The following is an 18,065-nucleotide window of genomic DNA, read 5'->3' as shown; positions in this document are numbered from 1 at the left end:
GTGGTGACAGTCACTTTAAGATCTTTCTCCAAACCTCTCTTCAACCAATACAAGCTAACTTCACAAGTTCTAAGTGACTTCCCATTTTCCTACGATTCATCTCCTCCGTACCTGAAGAAGAGTAAGCAGCAGATTGCTGAAGTGTTCTAAACAAATCTAAGGAGAGGGAATGGGAAGTAAAATAGAAAAAGGTCTGTGCAAAGGAGAAGATAAACGAGGTTCCATCTGTCTCCACTTGAAGTGTTCAAAATATTTCTATGTTTATAAAAATAAAATTAAAAGTGATCATGCCATATGCTAGGCACCAAATACTTAAAAACTGAGTAAAGGAAACTTTAATAACCATCTCTGGAAACATTAAAAGTCTGCCTAAAGCAGTAGATAGGACCAGATCATCTCTCTCAGGATCTTCTAGTTCTAAGAGCAACATCATCCTTCTCTACCCATTAGTTCTCTACCTATTTAGTTCTAACAACGATATTACCTTTCTCTATTTCTATTTTTTCCAATTGAAACTGCATCACTACATCCAAAACAGTTTCAGACCCATGATTTGGGCTGGCTATCGGCAAGGAATATCAGTAGAATGGATTTGGCATTCTCAGGGAGACATCATCAAAACTGAAGTCAGACAAGTTAATGAGGAAAAACAACATTCGAACTTTATATGCTATCCCTTAAATTTGGACCAAGCTCTCCAGTTTGGCATTCATATATTCATAGGATCTCCATATTCTGACCCTATCACACTCTCTACTGCAAACCATTATAACCGAGTGCTTCTTAACACTTGAACTTTGAAAAACACCTCCACAAATCTTAACTCTTCTTCAAAATACAGCTCAAGTCCCACTTCCCTCAATGGCTATCTAATGATTCCCCACTTCCTGGTACTCTAGTGGCACTTATTCCCTGTACCACTCAATTTAGATTATCATACTCCCCCATAAACTCTAGAAAGTTACTTTTCTAATCCTTAGTTTTTTACTAAAATTTGGACAATAATAATACCTATTTCATAAGGCTATTGTGTGGCCTAAAGAGACAATGATGGCACTTAGTATAGTGCCTGGCAGACAGAAAATAATAAAAGCAGCTATCATTTTGAGTATCTAAGTACAGAAACAAAAACTAATGAAACAAGATTTCTGAACAAAAAAACTAAGTTTATAATACTGTTATTAATAAAGCATATGGTAACACAAGAGATTGATTCTACAGGGAGATGAGAAATAATACATGAGCTGAAGTAATAGGGCAATATCAACTAAAAGAGGGAGAGGGGCGTGAAAGAGACAAGGTCCAAGGAGAAATAAGAGAAAAACAAAAGCAAGAAGGAAATATATGTGCTTACTTACAGGGACAGCTAGTAGGCTGGAATGGCGAGAAGTATATGAAAGGAAGGTACAAAAAATAAAGCTAAAAAGGTGGACTGGGACCAAAATTCATGCTTTCATTCAAACTGCACTTACTGAAGCTTACTAAATGGAAGTACTGTGTGCTAAGGTATGTAAGAGAAAGAGATACAAAAACTTCAGTGAGGCACAATCCCTTCCCTTACAAGGGAATCATGCACAGCACATCCTTGGTGCACAGTAAATCAGCAAATGTCTCTAATAAATCCAGTCAAATGAAAAAGGCAAAAGTGTTGAAGTAGGAAGGCCTAAGAGAAACCAAAGAGTAACTACCATCTGATGATCGACCTAAAGCTCTATAACTCCCTTCCTCTACATGTATACACACACCCCACATAGCACACGACTTGTTAATTCCTATGTAAGAATATGAATATAACATGTGCAGAGACGAAAGAAAGCGGTGGCCCTCATCTATAATCCCGGCACTTTGGGAAGCAGAGGCAGGTGGATCACCTGAGGCCAAGACCAGTCAAGGCAACATAGCAAGACCCTAAAAATTAGCCAGGTGGGCATAGCAGCACGCACCTGTAGTCCTAGCTACTCAGGAGGATAAGTCAGGAGGACCACTTGAGCCCAGTAGTTTGAGGCTGCAGTGAGCTAGGATCATACCACTGAACTCCAGCCAGGCTGACAGAGAAAGCAAGACTTTGTCTAAAAAAAAAAAAAAAAAAAAAAAAAAACTTAAAAATGTAAAAAAAGAAAGTTGAATTATTTGTTGTATAACATAAATTAGCTAGTACCTCAAAAGTCTCCTTAAAGTAGTGGTTGATTCCAAAGTTGGGCAAGAAGACTCAATATATCCCTGGAACAACTCAAGGTCCCAAAAAGAAAATGCTAAGCAAACAGAAGTATGGGGCCAACCTATAAGAGATCCTAAGGGCCCAAGTTGCAACAATTTGAATGACAACAATAGCACAAAGAATAAATATCTGAGTGCATACTATTATAAATAAATGGTTGAATAAATGAATAAAAGGGACTAAAGGAACAACTCATCTTTTCAGAAGAGTATCAATTAATAAATGTTGAAGGAATTAAGGAAAAGAGACAATCACCGTTAGAAAACAGTAATAATTGGCCAGCCACGGTGGCTCATGCCTATAATCCCAGCACTTTGGGAGGCCGATGTCAGAAGTTCGAAATCAGCCTGGCCAATGTGGTGAAACTCTGTCTCTACTAAAAATATAAAAATTAGCCAGGCACGGTGGTAGACACCTGTAATCCCAGCTATTCGAGAGGCTGAGGCAGGAGAATTACTTGAAACCAGGAGACAGAGGTTACAGTGGACTGACACGGTGCCTCTGCACTCCAGCCTGGGCAACAGAGCAAGACTCTTAAAAAAAAAAAAAAAAAAAAAGAGAGGGGAGGGGAAGGTGGAGGAGGGGAAGGTGGGGGAGGGGAAGGTGGGGGAGGGGAGGGTGGGGGAGGGGAGGGTGGGGGAGGGGAGGGTGGGGGAGGGGAAGGTGGGGGAGGGGAAGGTGGGGGAGGGGAAGGTGGGGGAGGGGAAGGTGGGGGAGGAGAAGGTAGGGGAAGTAATGGGAGGGGAAGGGAGGAGAGGGGAGGAGAGAGAGGAATAATTGCTACAGTTTTGACCTACCAATCAATGCTAAAATTAACGGACAAAAGTTTAAGAAGAAATAAAGTATAGTAAGTCTTCATTTAGCACTACTAATGGGGTTCTTGGAAACTGCAACGTTAAGTCAAAAGTATAGCACGTCTTCAAATAACATCATTTCATTATAATGTTGATGAGAAAAAAAATTGGTCTCACTTTATGTTGTTTTGCTTAAAGTCACAGTTTCCAAGAACCTATCAAAGTTAAGGACTTACTGTATTTGCAAATGCTCAAAGTATCCCCCCAAAACATATTATTATTTACAAAGTGATAAATAGTAACTTCATAATGAAGAAACCTGGCAGACATCCCCTTAACCAAAGAATCATAGTTAACATTCCCATTAAGAAATACTTATCTATCCTCTGATATGCTATGCACAAAAGGTCATATCTGTATTATTCTTCCCCAAAATGTAATACCTCATTCTAAGAAAACATCTAATCATGAGCAACATATATTGCCCAGGCTGGTCTCAACCTCTTGTTCTAAAGCAATCCTCTTGCCTTCACCTCTCAACACGCTGGGATTACAGGCATAAACCACCATGCTCAGTCAATTTCTTAGTTTTGAAAATTGTACTATGGTTATGTAAGATGTTAACATTAGAAGAAGGTGACGAAGTACACATGGGAACCTTCTGTATTGCTTTTGCAACTCTTGCAAAAATCTAAAATTCTTTCAAGATAAATATTTTTTAAAAAGTCTTGGCCAGGCACAGTGTCTCACACCTGTAATCCCAAAAGTTTGGCAGGCCAAAGCAGGAGGATCACTTAAAGCCAGGAGTTCGAGACCAGCATGGGCAACAGAGCAAGGCCCCATCTCTACGGAAAATTTAAAAATTAGCTGGCCATAGTGGCGTGCTCAGGCACTCGAGCTTGGGTAACAGAGCAAGACCTTGTCTCTAATTAAGAAAAAAAAAAAAAAAAAATCGGCTGGGCGCGGTGGCTCACGCCTGTAATCCCAACACTTTGGGAGGCTGAGGCGGGCAGATCATGAGATCAGGAGATCTAGACCATCCTGGCTAACACAGTGAAACCCCGTCTCTACTAAAAATACAAAAAATTTGCCGGGCATGGTGGCGGGTGTCTGTAGTCCCGGCTACTCGGGAGGCTGAGGCAGGAGAATGGTGTGAACCCAGGAGGCGGAGCTTGCAGTGAGCCAAGATCAAGCCACTGCACTCCAGCCTGGGACGTCAGAGTGAGACTCTGTCTCAAAAAAAAAAAAAAAAAAAAAAAATTCTTTACCGATAAATGTAGTTAGTACTAGCTGCAACACTATGTTGTTTTTCACTTTAGGCTCACTGTCAACTCACCTGAACTGCCGGTATGGTTTCCAGTGAATGCTACATTAACTCTGCTTTACTTTATGCTACATCAGTACTATAACATAATCAAGCTTGAACACACTAATAATCTACCAAAAATAAAGTTATTCACCTAAGCTAAAAACTTTTTTTGACATCTTAAAAATCACTAGAGATCAAAATTTCGTAATCAATTACATGAGCCTTCACAAAGCCTTATTTTCAGTAGAAATCAGTATTATCATTGCTTACTTCGTAAAAGAAATAATTGAAATAAAATCCTTACCTTCCAACCACTGCCAGCCTCTCTATAATATGGGAAGTTATCACAAATCCACTGATAAATTTCACTTAAAGTCATTTTCTTTTTGGGTGAGCTATTAATTGCAAATGTAATGAGGCTGGCATAACTGTATGGAGGTTTCCCATCCTTGTGCTGTTGGACTTCTTCCTGGTCCAGAGTTGTATTTGGGTCAAGGAGTGCATTCTTCTTAGAAATTCCTGTTCCATGCGCATTTTGTGTAGCATCAGATTTTTGGATGGCTGCTCTCATGGTGAGCTGTGGTAACCAGTCCATAGATGTTAGGCTGCTCTCCAGTTCAGATGTCATCCTGAAGGTAAATAGACTCCTTAGTCAATATCAAGGAAAGAACCCCTGCTTCTCAAAATATCCAATATTCACAAATCTAGGAGTTCCAAAGTGAGGGAAAGCCTGAGTTACATCTGGAGGAAAAAGATTGAGTATGTTAATGAGCAAACCAAATATTTAAGGGATCAACATTTCCAATCTTTTTTCTTAATTTTTTCCTCATCAAAACACAACTTGGTTTTAAAATTGTTTAAAATACAGAACAACACACACACACAAAGTGGTTCCGATGCCAATCTTTCTAAATATTGCTGCCTGTTTCTTTAAGAGGGCAACAGGATCTTGGTATGAAAAACCCAGCTGCAGCCCAACTCTTTTACTCACCACCACCAGCCGTTAAAAGCTTAAAATGTACCTCTGGCATTTCTTTTACACAAATTTTAGGAGAGTCATAAAAACAAAATACCAAAAAGTAAGGTGGAGACAAGAGGTCAGAGAAGTAACTGAGAAACGTGCACAGGAATCTGCACAAAGGAAGCAAGGTAGAGTTTATGCAGGTAGGAGGTAGGAAGAGTAAAGCAGGGTATACAAGAAGAGCAAAGAGACAAGCTAGCTGGGGGAGTTGACGGAAAAAAGGAATGCAAAGTCAAGGACACCGATGAGTGAGAGAAAAATAGGCAGTACCAGGGAGTTACTTTTTTAAAAAAACAAGTCAAGGAACAGGTTTACAAAAACTAACTGAAGATGTGGGAGTACAGAATATAAGGCATTATTTCACATAAATGGTCAGCAAGAAAAGAAGCATTAAAAACTCAAAGACAGGCTTGGGCAAACGTCCAGTGATTTGAATTCGGTAGTGTATTTCTCTCCAAAGCTGAAAAATTCAGACCATTACCACACAAAGAAAGAAAACTAAATATGCCAGGTTAACACATATTCTAGAAAAGGGAGAAAGCTGCTCTAAGAATTGAAGATAAGAATATAGAAACAAGGCTTGACGCTTCACATTGGAATTGTTAACTTTCAGCAGAGGATATAAGCCCTTCTATTCTGGGATCAAAGAAGCAGGAATAATGACTGACAATAAAGTAGAGAAGAATGAAAAGACTTCTAAGTGATATCAAAATAAAGGAAAAAAGGAGAACAACAACAACAACAAAAACTTAAAGGTTTCATTTGACTTCAAGTCAAAAGAAAACATTAGTAGCTATGAAAATCCCATATAGCCCCTTCATTCCAAATGGCTCCTGACAAAAAGCAACCTTGATTATTATGCATAGGCTCTGAACAACATGGAGGCAATGGAGAATCAATAAAGAACAGGGAGTTTGGAGTGAGGAAGACCCAGAGTCTAAGAACTGATTCTAACAGTTACAAGCTGTAGAACTGTGAAGATGTTAATTACCTCTGCCTCCAAGTTTTCTCATCTGTAAAATGCAACAATAGTACCTATGGTTAAAATATTACTTTGAAAATTAAATGTGTTAAAACATGCACAAAAGAAATACTCAGTAAATGTTAGTTAATAATATTAGTCTAGGAGTATCTTGGGAGGGCACTAATACACTATAAAGTAAACCACATTAAGCAAGAGCAATTATAAATCAGAAGACAACCATTAGGATTCTATCTGCACTGCCAGTAAATTGAGTCCTCTTGATTTTCAGATATGTTGATCCACAGTTTTACCTTACTCATTTTCTCAAATTCCCTCCATCTCTATTGTACACATTCCTCTGAACCTGAACTTTAAATTCATCTATATAGCATCTTCAGAGACCTTAAAAAAAAAAAACTTACTATCCTACTCTACAATCTCAAACAGAAACGTCTGTTCCCAGCAAGAAGTCATAGGGACTTGTAGAATAAGAAGATAGGATCATTTAGAGATCACACAATGTCAAAACAGTAGAGAAAGTATTCTAGAGATCAGAGACTAATCCCTTCATTAATGAAAAACTGAAGTTAAGGTTCATCCAATTTCACACAGGTAGTTAGCAGTAGTACGAAAACCAGAGCCCAGATCTCCTGATACCCAATCTGGTAGTTTTGCTAAACATATCTCATCTGTAAAATGAAGATGATAATTTAAATAGTACCCACCTCACTGATGTAAAGTATTCAGAACAGTGCCAGGCAAGTAGTAAGTACTTAACAAATGTTAACTACTCATATTGGTAATAAGAGTGGTTACTTATATTATTATTCACATTTCATTCAATAAAGATTGGCTATTTTATACCATGCTGTCATCCAATTTACCTCAATCAAGTCTCCATGGAGTAGAGGTTTATTTTGTTCAAATTCCCAAAGCAGCCAGTTACATGCATTTTCATACAAAAGCATATTACAAATGGGAATATAATTATTACTGCAGGTGCTCCCTACTGAGAACCATCTTTGCCTTCTGCTCCCTTCCCCCAGTGCCAGTAATAAGACTTTAGGAGAATCTCAGTAATACAGGTATTTACTGTCTGTTATATATTTAACAAGAATGCATCAATTATACATGCATAAAGAGCTATGTTAGAGTAAAACATAAAAATACACACATAGGAAGTGTGGTAAAATTCCTGTCCTCCAGGAACTTATAGTTCAATAAAGAAGTTCAGACACAACAAAGAACTGAAAAAAAGTACACAGCTGAGCTCTGGGTGCTGTGAAGGTTCAGGAAAAGGAGAAAACAACATGGAAGAAAGCCTTGAGGGTAAAGAAAGAAGAACTTAGCGAAGTCTTCAGCTAAGTTAAGATTGACTTAGCTGAACAACTTCAGCTAAGTGAAGATTTAAATAGACTGGAAAGAAAAAGGACCCTAGTCTTCAAAGCCATCATGTGTAAAAATTATTCCACTGTGCTTATATTCATCAGTTCTGCAAGAGCAAATTTTAAGTACACTATAAAAACATCTCAAATTTAAACTCTAAAAAAGTGGGGCTTCTGTTCTGTTTGCAATTTCTTAAATTTTATATACTGCATTCTTGGTAGTGAAGCAAAAAGTGCCTCCATTGTTGGTACTTAGGCTGGTGGCTATTGTGGTTCTCCATTAAGCATGGAGAACACAAAAGATGATCATTAGATTTGGCCAGATCACCAGTAACTTTAGACACAAACTTATTAGGCCGGGTGCGGTAGCTCACGCCTGTAATCCCAACACTTTGGGAGGCCGAGGCGGGCGGATCACTTGAGGTCAGGAGTTCAAGACCAGTCTGACCAATATGGTAAAACCCTGTCTCTACTAAAAATACAAAAATTAGCTGGGTGTGGTGGCAGACGCCTGTAATCCCAGCTACTCGGGAGGCTGAGGCAGGAGAATCACTTGAACCTGGGAGATGAAGGTTTCAGTGAGCTGAGGGTGCACCACAGCAATCCAGCCTGGGTGACAAAGCGAGAACCTGCCTCAAAAACAAAAAAAAAAAGAAACAAACAAACAAACTTATTAGTGGAATGGTGATGACAAAAGTCCACTTGTATACGAGAACAGATGGTGGTAAATTTAAAAACAGCACGAGAGGCTCTGAGGAATCTGGTTATGGAAATCTGGTTAAGAAATGTCAGGCCCTCATTACCTCACCTCATTCCAAAAGCTTCCTAGCTGGCTTCCTGGACTCTGATGTCTCAACCACCCCTCCCTACTAATCATATCCAGTCCATGCATACACTCCAAGAGAAACCTATCAACACTGCCTTCATGTCATTATACCTAAACGCTTTCAATGGCTCCCTTACTCCTACTATGCTAAATCTAAATTCCTCATTTTCAACTACTTTAGCTTTTACTAATCTTTCATTAATCCTTCTCTAAATGCTGAGAGCAATTATAACCTCAGTTTGGCAACTGACATGTGGTTTCACATGCACAGTTGAATCATATGCTTAAGCTTTCTACCCTCACCTCCTCTCCCCCGACCACTAAGGACAGTGACCATACATTAGTACTTCTGATGCTAACTAATACTGTGCCAAGTACAAGTTATTTGAAAAATAACATAGTAACTGGATAAGGAATAAGGGCCTTCTTTTCTGGAATGTCCCTTCCTTCTCTGTCTGCCTGGCTGGTTTCTACTTCAAGACCAAACATCTCCCCCTACAGGAAGCCTGGTCAATCCCCTCTTTCCATCCGCCATCTCCTAAACTAAAGGAGCTATTATTCCTAAAGCAGAGTATAAATACCCCTATCATAGAATTTATATGTAACTGTGATTATCTTTATCTACCTCTCTCCCACAAGACGCTAATCTCTTTGAAAGAAGAAACTTTCATGACTGAAATAGTAAACTGTCCAATGAAGGTATGGGTGTGCTCCTCCCCAAACAAATGAGACCGTAACCAGTTCAAAAGTTAAAAGAAAGAGGTGACAGTACTAAGCAGCAAAAGGTAAGGGTACTCATAGGTTTGAAGTCCTTGATAAGACAGAAAAAAGTATGACTCAGAGCGCAGATTGACAGGCAGTATTACACAGGAAAAGAAACCATTCTACTAGAACAGAGAAAAATGAGAACATGGAAGTAAGATGAAAAGCACATACTGTTACTTGTGGGAGAAAGGAAAGCATGGAGAAGAATTTGTCTGCAGTTCTTAAATCTATGATGGTAACCATTACTTAAAAGAAGTTCCCTACAGAATTTTTTCTTCATAAAATTAAAGGATAAGGAGCATCTGGATCAGGCTATAACAACTCAAAACTGAGTCATTAACATGGGGGGTTTGAATCCCACTTTATGAAAACAGGGACACTCACATGATCCCTCTGCAACTTTCCTAATTCCCAAAGTGTAGCAAAGGCTTCCTCAGAAAGTTTTTCAAGTTTCAACAGTATCAAAAAGGGGAGAAAATAGGTAGAGATATTGTTGGCTCCCTAAATGGAGGTAAGAGTAAGACACAAAAGAAAATAAAAGGACGAAGAACACTGAGGGTAACAATGTTGTGACCCAAATATTACTGAATCCTCCCCACATCATTCCTGGCACCTGGCATTTCATCTTAAGACCTGCGGCACATAAAAAACTGAGCAACTTAGAACTCAGGAGAAATTCTTGTAATTACCACAGGACTGATTCTTGAATTATTCTGATCTCACGCATCTCTTAGGGCCAATATGTGCTATCACTCCTATTACAGTGTTTCAGCACTCAAAGCAATCAGAAGCAGGGGCTATGGCAGAGACTCCTACTGCCACTTATTAACTGTTCTTAACTTTTACCTTAGGAATAAATCCCAATTTTATTCAGGACAGTATTGTACCTTTTGCCCTGCCTGCCCTCTGGAGTGTGGACAGAATTAACTATTGCTCTAGCATTCATGTTGGATCATAAGATGATCCTGAACATGGAAGCCAGATACTGAGCATATGGAAACAGAGAGAAAAAGTCTGGGTCCCTGATTTTTTTTTGTGAAGTAGATTGTGAAGCTGCCATCCCAGCCAGACTGCCTACCCTACAGACTTTTAATGTGTTCAACTACTATAAAAGAGTCTCCATCAGCAGATGAATGTAGTTCCTAACACAGAGAATTTAGGACATGGCAGTGTAGTGATACAAGTAACATAAGCTAAAATAGGACACTCTCTTAAAGATGAATTAATGAGTTAATAAATTCCGATACTGACAGTTGGAAAGCTGATGACAAAGAATTTGGTCGAACTGTTATCTGTGGAATTTGAAAAGCAAGCCATATGCCAACTGAGGCTAGTGCAAAAAGAGAAATGCAGGAAAAATTTAGAATGTTGGCATGTGTTGGCTCTTTCTTGCCATTTAAAGTGAAGTCCTAAAAGAGAAATAAACTTTGATTAAAGTTACAAGAAGAGACAGAAAATACAGATTTGCTAACATAGGTACTCCCTGCCCTTGTCCTGCAATTTCAGCTAAGAGCCCTATAATCTGAAGTCTTGCAAGGCTGGAGAAACCAAGTGCTTCTGAAGTCCAAACTGAGGTAGCTGAGTATAGTTACAAAACTACAGCATTAGCAGTAGAGAAGACTGATACCTTACCACACAAAGGTAATGTTAAGGTGTTGTCCTTCCACCCAGACTATTGTTTAAAATGGCCTCACCAAAGCCACCTTTCCCTTAGGAGCTAAAAGAGGTCAAATAACTTGGAAAAGGAAAATATCTTCTTTATTTCCACTAACTTGTGACTGAAATTTAGCATTTCCTTTAACTATGAAAGCAGACAACAAATCACAGTAACATTAGTAGTATCTATAACTCTGCCACCAATAAAAATCACAACTATAACCAATGAGAAATGTTGCAGAAATCTAAAATTTTTATTTAAACTCATCAACTACTTCAAAACTGACTTTCTTAGATTTGTCACTAGATCTTTTGTTCAATGTGTTATTTTAAAAGTATATATTACTACGTCACAAAGTTAATATTTTGATAACTGTATTTTGATATAATTAACTGGTTTTATTTTTCACCTTTTGTGTGATTTTTTTTCTTCAATTTTTATTGTAAGTTCAGGGGTACATTTGCAAGATGTGCAGCTTTGTTGCATAGGTAAATGTGGACCATGGTGGTTTGCTGCACAGATCAAACCATCATCTATGTTAAGCCTGGCATCATTAGCTATTCCTCCTGATGCCCTCCCTCCCCCTACCCCACCCCTGTATTTTATGAATTTTGAAACATCATTCTGAGAACGATGCATAGGTTTCACCAGACGGTTAAAGATGTTCCACGGCACCAAAACAAGACATCCCTGAGGTAAGCAAGGTACAAATGGCAGTCTACACACTATAACAAAACAAAACAAAACAAAACAAAAAAGTGTCTGGGCAGGTCCTTTGGCTCTAATTACTCGAAGGAGCAAAAAGTCTAGAAATTAAAATTTTTAAGGTAACTATATGGGAGAGTGAGAGGTCAAAGAGCCTAAACTGCAAGTCTCAAGTTTCTAAAATACTCCCCAAGGCTTATCAATGAAGAGAGCTGTAAAAACTGTGCATTTCCCAGAAAGGGCATCTTTTTCAATACCAATCTAAGATGTGGCCATTGAGGATACTGGACAAGGTAAGATTCCTTGAAGGACCATAAAGGACAATGAAAATCTTCCCAAAGAGCAGATTAAAAGGACTTATTACTCTGCCAGGGAGTCTCTGCCACTCCTATCCAGCAGGATTTTATGATCAATATGGACTAGGGACTACTGAGTTTCCCATTATCCTCTTTTCTGAATAACACCTTTTATTGTTGTTTTCCTATTCCTTCTCCACCACTGTATTCTGGCTATGTAGACTGCATATAATTCATCTTTGGTTTATAGGTTTCCAAACCACAAGAAGTTATCCTCGGCTCTGCCGAAACGGACTGTATCCAGAGATCTTATATTTTCCAATATAGTAAATGGTAGAATCTCTGGGTTGTCTCCCTTAAGGAAGGGGAAAATAAGTATTAATATAGGAAGAAAAATGTATGTGGATGCTTGGGTAGACAAAGGAGTCAACTATGGAAGAAATCTAAAAAGAAATAAAATAATTTACTACGGACTGACTTTATATTTTATTATCATGTAATGTAAAATAATTTTTTTTAGGTTTGTAGATGAATAAATAACTTAAGCTATTTCCAAACGAAAACAGCTGGTGTTACTTTTTTCTAAGTTAGTTATAAATGACCCAAATCAAAGTTTCTGTTTAATTTCAGCAAAATAGAAGAGTCAATGTCCATATACATAGGAAAAGACATGGCTTTGTGATTAAGAATAGAGGCTCTGGAGCAAGACTGCTTGGATTGGAATCCAAGTTCTTCCCTTCAGCTATGTGGTCCTGAACAAGTAAAGTAACCTCCTTATGCCTCAGTTTCCTCATCTGTAAAATGAGGATAAAATAATACCTACCCCAAAGGATTGTTGTAAGATTAGAATTAATACATATAAAGCACTGAGAACAGTTTCCAACACATAGTAACTGCTCATATTGATATCAAGTTAATATTAATATCAAGTTCATACTCTTCAGGGTTTCCTAAACTTTTTTTCTTTTTTGAGGTGGAGTTTCACTCTTGTCAACCAGGCTGAAGTGCAATGGCACGTCTCAGCTGACTGCAACCTCCGCCTCCTGGGTTCAAGCAATTCTCCTGCCTCAGACTCCCGAGTAGCTGGGATTACAGGTGTGTGCCACCACGCCCGGCTAATTTTTCTATTTCTAGTAGAGACGGGGTTTCACTATGTTAACCAGGCTGGTCTCGAACTCCTGACCTCAGGTTATCTGCCTGCCTTGGCCTCCCAAAGTGCTGGGATTACAGGCATGAGCCACCATGCCCAGCCAAGTCCTAGTATTAATTATTTTGGAGACCAACAATATTTCTTAAAATCTCTAAGGGAAGAAAAATTCACAATATATTCGATCAGTTCTAGGGTATACAATTCATTATGGTAAAAAGAAAAAAAAGTTGGCCGGGCACGGTGACTCACACCTGTAATCCCAACACTTTGGGAAGCCAAAGCGGGCAGATCACGAGGTCAGGAGTTTTGAGACCAGCCTGGCCAACATGGCGAAACCCCATCTCTACTAAAAAATACAAAAATTAGCTAGGAGTGGTGGCACGCACCTGTAATCCCAGCTACTTGGGAGGCTGAGGCAGGAGAATCGCATGAATCCAGGAGGCGGAGGCTGCAGTGAGCCAAGATCCCGCCACTGCACTCCAGCCTGGGTGACAGAGTGAGACTCCATCTCAAAAAAAAAAAAAAAAAAAAAAGTTTTAACAAGCTAATCTAAATTTCCCTTGCTACAGAGAAGTAAATTTCTATAAATTCCATCTTGGAAAATGAGAACTGGTCAGGGTTCTCTTGATAATGACTGTAACATATTCTACAACAGTAACACTATTTGGGTTCCTTCTTCTCTAAGTTAAAAGTCCAGAACTTCTCCAACTCTTCTCACAAGATCTGTTTTAAGAATCACAATATGTTTATTGCTCTTCTCTAGAGTCTCTCCAAATCATTCCACAATTATTTCATCTTAGATTCATAAAACTGTGTTCTGAATTTATACAATCTAAAGCCTTCCTCAGAATTCCATTTAGGGCCGGGCATGGTGGCTCACACCTGTAATCCCAGCACTTTGGGAGGCAGAGATGGGCGGATCACTTGAGCCCAGGAGTTCAAGATCAGCATGGGCAACATGGCGAAACCCCGTCTTTACAAAAAATACAAAAAAAATTAGTCAAGTGTGGGGGTGTGTGTCTGTAGTCCCAGCTACCCAGAAGGCTAAGGTGGGAGGATCACCTAAGCCCAGGGAAGTTGAGACTGCAGTGAATTGTGATAATACCACCGCACTTCACCCTGGGCAACATAATGAGACCCTGTCACAAAAAAAAAAAAAAAAATATAGAACTCCACTTAGAATACAAACCTAAGGATCATATATATGGTCAAAGATATTTTATGCTATAAGTATAGTTCTCATCTTCAAAATATTTCACTTTACAATTTAGGGAGGAAAAAATACAGATTGTTGGGCATTAACCAAATGTTTATTCTGTCATCAAGTAAATATTGTATTTTGCATTTAAATCTCACCCTATTAAAATGTCTATGTCTCTGAGTCGTTGGAAAGATTGATGAACACAACCAGTCTTTCTCATAAGAACATTCAACATCATCTTTGTAGCTGTAATTTAAAAACTCAGAATCAGCCGGGCGCAGTGGCTCAAGCCTGCAATCCCAGCACTTTGGGAGGCCGAGACAGGCAGATCACGAGGTCAGGAGATAGAGACCATCCTGGCTAACACGGTGAAACCCCGTCTCTACTAAAAAATACAAAAAACTAGCCAGGCGAGGTGGCGGGTGCCTGTAGTCCCAGCTACTCGGGAGGCTGAGGCAGGAGAATGGCGTGAACCCAGGAGGCGGAGCTTGCAGTGAGCTGAGATCCGGCCACTGCACTCCAGCCTGGGGGACAGAGCAAGACTCCGTCTCAAAAAAACAAACAAACAAACAAACAAAAGAAAACTCAGAATCTGCTCCAGAATGTTTCTTATACCTAGTTTAGAACACACACACACACACACATCCCTCAAGTAACATATGTCCACTGATTTTGTTTCATTGAAGTGTTTATGCTGACCTCTGTTTGCAACCATACTACTTCAGCTCACCAACCAACATTTACTGGATATTCTATCATCAGTTTTTTCCTCCACAACTTCTGCTTCCATGGCACTATACAAGTGAGTATGGCATCAATGCTGGCAGAGGGCTAACATAGTGGAAAGTGATCCTGTCTTCTCTTTTAGTGCTAAGTATGATGCACTGAAAATGCTAAAGAAACCGTTTAAGCTGCTATATGTGGTGTCTACAGATCAGCCGTTCTCAAAGTGTGGTCCAGAGACCCTTCAGGCAGTCTGAAGAGTCAAAACTATTTTCATAATAACATATTATTTGCCTTTCTCACTCTGATCCTCTCATAAAGTATATAGTAGAGCTTTTCAGATGCTATGTGGTGTGTGATATCACAAGAGATTAAATGCAGAGAGAGATGAGAATCCAGCTGTCTTCTATTAAGTCAGATATTTAAAAGATCTGCAAAAATGTAATGCCAATTTTCTCACTAAATTTTGTTTTGGAACATACAGTTACTTTTCATAAAACTTGTTATCTATGTTGGCAAAGGGTTTGTTAAAGATCCACAATGTAGAACTGAATTCAATTATATTTGTTATATGCTGTACAGTACAGAGACTTTGTAATTTTTTATGTGAATACTTTAAATTTTTCTTAGTTTTAATTTGTAACACAATATTGACAGACATAACCCACATAAACAAAAGCTCTTTAAGCACTAATTTTTTAAGGGACAAAAAATAAGAAACACTAATCTTCAGTCTTTTGGTCTCTTCTTATATTTGGACATGTGTCTTAATATAGTATATACAATATTTATATATGAGTATGTTTCTTAATATATATATTTATGTACATGTGTGTTTCTTATGTATAACAAAAAGAGTGAGGACTTTGAAGTTACTGATACCTAGCCTTAAATTCTTACTCTCCCACTTACTAACTATGTATCCTTAAAAAAGTCAAATAAACCTCTAAGCCTCAAAGAAGTGCTCTGAGGAATAAATGACAAGATACATGTGGAATATTTAGCACACAGTGAATGCCTGGCACATAGTAGGCATTCAATAAATGAAAAATATTATTATAATCAATTTTGTTAGAAACACTTGTAAAAAGACACGCTTATTTTCCCTTTGTCAAAAGTCTCCATAGTGTACAACATATAAAAATACAATTCAATTCAGTTCTACGCTGTGGATTTAAAAAGACAAAAATCTTCCCTGCTCATGCGCATAATGTCAGGCTTTGCATGAAGTGCACAGCACCTCAAGAAGCCAAAAAAAAAAATCTCTGAATTACCTATAAGTCTTCTCTGATAAGCAATCTGACTGACACAAGCTATTTAACAATATAAAATGTCTGAAATAATAAATATTACAGACCTTCCATACTACTCATTATGATTACTTGTGTTGGAGTTATTTTCAGAGGATCATAAATACATTCTATCTACCTTTAGATTTCTTGTTATAATTTAAAGTGCACTAAGGGTCAAAGAAAAATGAGACTGCATCTCTTACACAAAACCACTTTAATTTTTATTAAATAATGAACAAAAAAATAAAAAGGGGTAAGTAGAGAGAGAAAGCTGAATAAAGAAAATACATTCAACTAGAATTAAAATGTTAGAAGATAGTAAATAACTACATTCCCTTGAGCACATGGTAGAAGACGAGTAGTTCCATCAAGAAAAGGCTCTGATGTTTTAAGGAAGAAGTTGCTATGCTAGAGGAGAAGAAAAAGATAAAGTCTATGTTAAAATTCACTCAACTCTGAACTTTAAAACAATAGTCATCAAAGAAGAGAAAACTAGAGGAACACACCAGTCAATTCATTGGAGGAATTCATATTCATTGAAGGAGTTCAAAAAAATAAGTAGGAATAAGTTAAGCTAGAATCCCTTAAGGTTATGGATCTTACTACAAGTCAGCTGACCGTTACCTACTACTAGTTAATATCTAAACAAACAGACCTTCTTCTGTAACAGCGCATCAGTCATTATCTGCTTACATAAAACATCAACACTGATTATCATTACAATTCCACGGTATGAAAAGGAGTGAAAAAGTGTGAAGATAACTGACTTACATGGAAATCCCAGCACTATTTGGGATGTTCACTAATAATCATCCACATGTAAAGATGCTGCAGCTCAAACTTACTAGACTCTAAGTCTTCCTTATTCTATCTTCTTTATTCTACTATACTGGCTCCTTTCAAAAGATCCTACATTTTCTGTTTCTATTTTTTATTCCTTGCCATCACTTTAAAACATCTGAACTTTGCTGTCTTTATCACAGACTTTATCTTTTTCTTCTTATCAAGTACAGCAACTTCTTCCTTAAAACATCACAATCTTTACTTGATGGAACTACTCATCCCCTCCCCATGTGCTCAAAGAAGCCACAGTTATTTACTATCTTTTAAATTTTTATTTGGTAATCTGTAAATATGAATACCCTAATTTTCAACCCTCCACTAAGCAGATATGAGATATCAGGCTCTTTTCTCAATTTCAAAAGCATAAAGGGCTTAAGACTGTCAGATTTCAAGGTTTACTGTAAAATGCCAATGACCAAATTTGGGGGAAAGGACAGACATAGATCAATAGAACAGAGTCCAAGAAAAGACTCACATACATACAGTCACTTGATTTTTGATAAAGGCACCAGACAAGTCAGTGCAGAAAGGAAAGACTTTTCAAAAATTTATGTTGAAACAACTGATTGCATGGGAGAAAAACTAAAAATGACCTTTACATCACATCATATATAAAAATCTTAAAAATGAACAACAAACCTAGATGTAAAAGCTAAATCTATAAAACTTTTGAAGAAATCATAAGAGAAAATCTGGTTAGGCAAATATTTCTTAGATATGACACCAAAAACAATCACAATTCATAAAACAACTAATAAACCGGACTTTATCAAAATTTAAAACTTTTGTTCTTCAAAGACAGTGTTAGGAGAATGAAAAAGGCAAGCCACAGACTGGCAGAAACCATTTGCAAAGCATGTATCTTAAAAAGGACTTGTGCAGGGCTTAGCCCTACAAATTACAGGGCTCACATCTG

General features: G+C 38.0%; 1 protein-coding gene across 6 annotated transcripts in view; it reads right to left on the bottom strand.

Moving 5' to 3' along the window:
* LOC105494838 (forkhead box J3) overlaps positions 1-18,065 on the bottom strand; it is a 151,605-nt gene that overhangs the window by 87,607 nt on the left and 45,933 nt on the right. For 5 of the 6 annotated variants that reach the window (XM_011763718.3, XM_011763717.2, XM_011763721.2 and 2 more), the window contains exon 3: positions 4,626-4,950. In XM_011763718.3, coding sequence (XP_011762020.1) covers positions 4,626-4,950 — 325 coding nt within the window. Of the gene's footprint in view, positions 1-4,625; positions 5,063-18,065 lie in introns of all 6 variants that reach the window. The other variant, XM_011763720.3, reaches the window with a different exon arrangement.

This window comes from Macaca nemestrina, chromosome 1, assembly GCF_043159975.1.
Source record: "Macaca nemestrina isolate mMacNem1 chromosome 1, mMacNem.hap1, whole genome shotgun sequence".
Taxonomy (NCBI): Eukaryota; Metazoa; Chordata; class Mammalia; order Primates; family Cercopithecidae; genus Macaca; species Macaca nemestrina.
Note: the sequence above shows the minus strand (reverse complement) of the source record. Positions and strands in the feature narration are given on the sequence as shown.